The sequence below is a fragment of the Limulus polyphemus genome, unplaced genomic scaffold, assembly GCF_000517525.1.
Source record: "Limulus polyphemus unplaced genomic scaffold, Limulus_polyphemus-2.1.2 Scaffold544, whole genome shotgun sequence".
NCBI lineage: Eukaryota > Metazoa > Arthropoda > Merostomata > Xiphosura > Limulidae > Limulus > Limulus polyphemus.
Window position 1 is genome coordinate 109,626 of NW_013666154.1, and position 5,291 is coordinate 114,916.

Below are 5,291 nucleotides of genomic sequence, written 5' to 3' on the forward strand. Positions count from 1 at the left end.
GTCAACCTCCGTGTACTGAAGTATTTTCCGAATACTTTTACAGTTCCTTTGAACGTTTTTTATTTTTTATTTTTTTAGTACTCTCATTATCCTTTTCTGCAAGAAGACTACAGTTATTTATCTGTCAGGAACTGAAATGTACGCCTTATGTAGGCTTGACAACCTCCAGGATTCACCGGGAGTCTCTCGGAATTGCATATGTTCTCCCGGCTCCCGAAATTTTTGCCAAATCTCCCTGATTCTCAATATATATATATAACCGAACAAAGTTTCTTCAACTTTTTGCTGCTTGTAAATAAAAAACACTTTAGTGTCACTCAGCGAACGTGAAACTCACGTTACCGCAAGTCAAACAAAAAACGCGGCTAGGCTAATTAATGAATGAATATTTGCTGTAAAATTCTTATCAGTGCTATAAGTGTATCTAACAGTTTGGCCGTCAATTTTGATTTCATTCCTTTTTTTTTGGCCGCACCTTTTTTCACACCTGAGGTGTTTTTGATTAGATAAGTTTTAACGATAAAGAAGGGTTTTAATATTTCAATCGACATTCAACAATCTAACAATGTATTTAAATTGTAAAATTAATAGTGGTTACTTATGCATATGCATATCAATCTCCGTGAATTGACATATTATATATTTATAGTTGAACAGAAAAACAAACAAAAAGTGAATGAATATGAAAATGTGGAAATGTTGTGCGAAATATGTGTCAGGGTATTTGTTGATTGTGGGATTTTTCAGTTTTATTAATAAGTATTTTCTTATTTTTCTTCTGTTAATGTTTTAGTACGGTGATATCCTTTTCATAAAAACTGTGGTTGTTTTTTTTTTCTATGTTCACGGACTTGAAAAGGGGATTTTGGTGTTCTTTTAATCTGATGTTCAAGTTACATTCTGTTTCACCTATGAAAAAGGCTGGGCAACTGTTACACTTTATCTTGTAAATGTTTCCTGGTGTGGTAAGTTCGTTATGTAATTTTCTTAACGTGTGTAATGATGTGTTTAGTTTTAATTCCAGGGGTGAAAACAAATCTAGCCATTATGTTAAGGTTATATTTATGAGCTAGTCTTTTCCAAATTTCTGATAGCGGTATGCTAATATTTTCTGTTTATGGGATAGTGCAACTGATTAGGTTTCATTTGTTTTGAGGAGATGATTTAGTTAGTTTGTTTATTAAATGTGTTTTGTATGCATTTTTTAAATTCATTAATAGTTTTTGTAAAACCATTGAGTTAAGTTTGCAACTTCTTCACTTCTTCAATATTGTGTATTCTAGCTTTTTAGAGAGCTTGATTGTCATGTTGAAACATGTCCTATAGCTTGACCATTGCACTAAACAAAATGTACCATAGCCTTATCGTCATGTGAAAACGTCTCATAGCACGATCAACACATCAAAATTAGGCTATAGCCTGATTGTCATGTTAAAACATATCCTTTAGCATGACCATCACACTAAAGGTATGCCACAGCCTGATCATCGTGTTAAAAAAGTACCTATAGCACCATATTAGAAATGTATGGTCAGTCTTTATGCCAAGTTACCAATGGGATGCATTTTTCTAACTCATAACCACATATGGCGTTAAGAATATACAAACTGGTTAAACAGCATGTAGGCGAATATCTTCTTCATAAACTAATCACGCTTCACTCTAAAGCCACATACGAGATATTTACAGGTTTGGAGAGTAGTTGGGACCTGATTCATCTCCAAGCAGTATTAGCGAACTGAAAGCGACTCTGACGAAGCAGTAGGCCATTTGATCTAGCAGCTCAGATCCTGATTCATCTCCAATCAGTGCTGTTTAACTAGAAGCAACTCTGATAAAGAAGTGGGTCATATTACTTTAGCAGTTCCTGATTCACTTCCAAGCACTGTTTGTGAACTTCAAGCAACTCGGATGAAGCAATGGGTCATATTACTTTAGCGGCTAATTGATTCACTCATATTAAGCATGCCACGTGAACGTAAAACTTGACTTATTATTAGAAAATGATTTCTTATTATTTATGGGCTTGACATGGTTGGTGGTTAGGACACTCGACTCTCAATCTGAGGGGCATAGGATCGAAACCAAATGCCGAATATGCTCGTTATGTCGTGGTAGTATTATAATTTGACGGTCAATCCACTATTCATTGGTAAAAGAGTAGTCATAGAATTGGCAGCAGGCATTGCCAACAGGTTGTATTCCTTCTCGTCGGCAATTACAAATAACGACAGCGGCAGAAAACCTTAGTAGCTTTGCTATGAAGAAAACCAACAAACTTATTATTTATTGGACTGCAAAGGTTATAGTACCCAACGAGCATTTGTGAGCATGCAACTCAATAGTAAACATTTGTATATCAGATCACACGACTGGTCATCTGACAATTGTTTTACATAAAGGTGAACTCAGAGGAGCTATTAATTAAAAACAATAATTTGGCCTTGTTTTAGATAAATATGGAAAACTTCGATTATTCCTTAATGACTCTGAGCAGTGTATTTTAAAATACATCAACACAACAGCCAATATGTTTAAACTGTATATACCATCAAGAAGTGTTTTTTAAAAGAAATACACGTAATTGATAGTTTGAACATTTTTTTCTTGATTGTGTTAATTATTAAGAACGAAAACTAGGTTTAAACTAAATTGACCAATCTACATTATAACAAAAGACAAGGTTACACTAACAGATTAAGAAGCAGAATATCATAAAATTAGCAACATTACAGCATGGTTGTAAACATCTGTGTACATAAAAAATATGACACAAGTTCATTCTATATGACGGGCATAAATCACGCTTAGACCAGATCCAGAATAAGTTCACATTCATGTATATTTTTACACATTATCACGATATCTCTTTGCTTCTCTGGTATTTATTTCAAAACTTTTTCTTCACTCCGCTTATAGTTTGTTTCATTTGCTAGATGCATAGTGCAAGAGGACATCTTTGCTATTTAATATCCCTTATCATTTGAAAAAAACAGCTTTTGTTTGTTTGTTAAATTTCACATAAAATTACTGCGAGGGCTTATGCACTAGCTGTATTTAATTTAGAACTGATAGACTAGAAGGAAAGCAGATAGTCAACAGCTCCAACCACCAATTTTTGGGCTACTCTATACTCAGCGATAAATGGGATTGATCGTCACCTTATAATGCCCTAACCACAAGGCCATAACAGGCCAAGAGAAAGACCTGTGAACATCTTTACCATGACATAAAAACCACGCCCAGTCATCTTATATTAGCATTAACAATGTGCAATATCTCGATGTAAACATAAAAAACACTATATATGTTTTTTGCAATATCTTGACATCAAATGTTATGATAATCCTTCCCTAATGAATAAGTTGTGTTATTTAAAAATAACTGATAGATTTGAAGAGGCAAAATGAAATAATGTGTAATCTTTGTTCTGATTTATTCAGTACTGGAAATAATTATGAAGATTGAATAAAATTAGTATAAAAGTAATATTATGAGACTGCTCCTCCTATGTTAGTAGTTAGCTCCCGACTCTAGCAAACACACCTCCAAACTTCTTGTGAAATACATTTCTAAGTTCTAATCTTTTCATAGCTTCTTTCATACAATGTTCTGTAGGACACTTACTGTTGCGCTTTCCCAAGTAAAACATAAATATTATTTGAATAAGGTAGTTATTATAACCAATAATTTACTTTTATCGTCCTACAACTAAATATAATAAATGAATGACTTACTGTTTAACTTTAGAAATATTTAAAATACCAAACTACACATAACTTTCAGACTGTCTAACGCTAAGAGACTATTCGGAAATCTGATGACTGATGTCAACACAAGTGTTTGTTAGGAGGGTGTTACGTGGTTACACCTACGGTGTGGGACTGTGAGATTTTTACCAGTCGATGATAGGTTTGACCTTTGTTCATTAGTCACATTGGAAAAAAATATATTACGTGACTCAGTGTTCTCTAATCTGAATAACGCTTTCATCTCTTGATTTCTATTTTAGTATCTTTCATTTAAACTCAGTTTTTCAAATGCATATAAGGACCTTAAATTATAAATCAAGTGATTATTTTAAAGTTTCTGGTAACATGAATTATACAAATCAGTTGTTGTCTTAACCTAATATACTTATCCTACATACTTAACAAAACATCAATTACTATAATCATGATATATTTATATTATATTTGATAATGAAAATCACCTCTACATGAGGTTAATATGCAATTTACAAATCGCTATATGTATTCAGTTACACTGCAATTTTCTGTAATTAACAATTATAATACAATATATTTATCTATCTATAAACAATATATTTAATAATCAACCCTACATATAGTTAATGTACACCATACATTAATTGCGTTACTGACATTTAAAAGTCAGCAAACATAACACTTTGCATTGCGTCACAAAACAGTAAATTTTTATTTTATTACTCAGTTAACATACAATTATTACATACTTTACCCGAAATACTGTCAGAATGTTTCAGTCAGCTTAGAATAATTTGTTTAAATGAAAGTTCTATTCAGTTTTAATTTATGATATTTACATAAACATGTCAAATACATGAGATTTCGTTATACTCTAATGTCTAATTACTATTACAAATATCTCATGATGTTATGAAGCATAATTGGTAATACCTGTGGTATATATCTGCCCTAGTGTATTAGTCACCATAAATGAAACATAAGCACTGTCCAAACTATAAAACATATCATGCACTTGAAATCCGTAATTTAATTGACTGTCCCCTTCAGCTAAAACTGACATATTTCACCCCAATATACTATCTTCAATATGTGTAAGTAAATGAGATATTTCACCCCAATATACTATCTTCAATATGTGTAAGTAAATGACATATTTCACCCCAATATACTATCTTCAATATGTGTAAGTAAATGACATATTTCACCCCAATATACTATCTTCAATATGTGTAAGTAAATGACATATTTCACCCCAATATACTGTCTTCAATATGTGTAAGTAAATGACATATTTCACCCCAATATACTATCTTCAATATGTGTAAGTAAATGACATATTTCACCCCAATATACTATCTTCAATATGTGTAAGTAAATGACATATTTCACCCCAAAATACTATCTTCAATATGTGTAAGTAAATGACATATTTCAACCCAATATACCATCTTCAATATGTGTAAGTAAATGACATATTTCACCCCAATATACTATCTTCAATATGTGTAAGTAAATGACATATTTCACCCCAATATACTATCTTCAATATGTGTAAGTAAA

At 32.0% G+C, this 5,291-nt stretch overlaps 1 protein-coding gene across 1 annotated transcript in view; it reads left to right on the plus strand.

Moving 5' to 3' along the window:
* Window positions 1-434: 434 nt before the first annotated feature.
* Window positions 435-5,291, plus strand: part of LOC106458998 (tumor necrosis factor receptor superfamily member 16-like) — a 46,890-nt gene continuing 42,033 nt past the window's right edge. Inside the window, exon 1 of the mRNA XM_022385375.1 lies at window positions 435-965. Coding sequence (XP_022241083.1) covers window positions 951-965 — 15 coding nt within the window. The 5' untranslated portion in view covers window positions 435-950. The remainder of the gene's footprint in view (window positions 966-5,291) is intronic.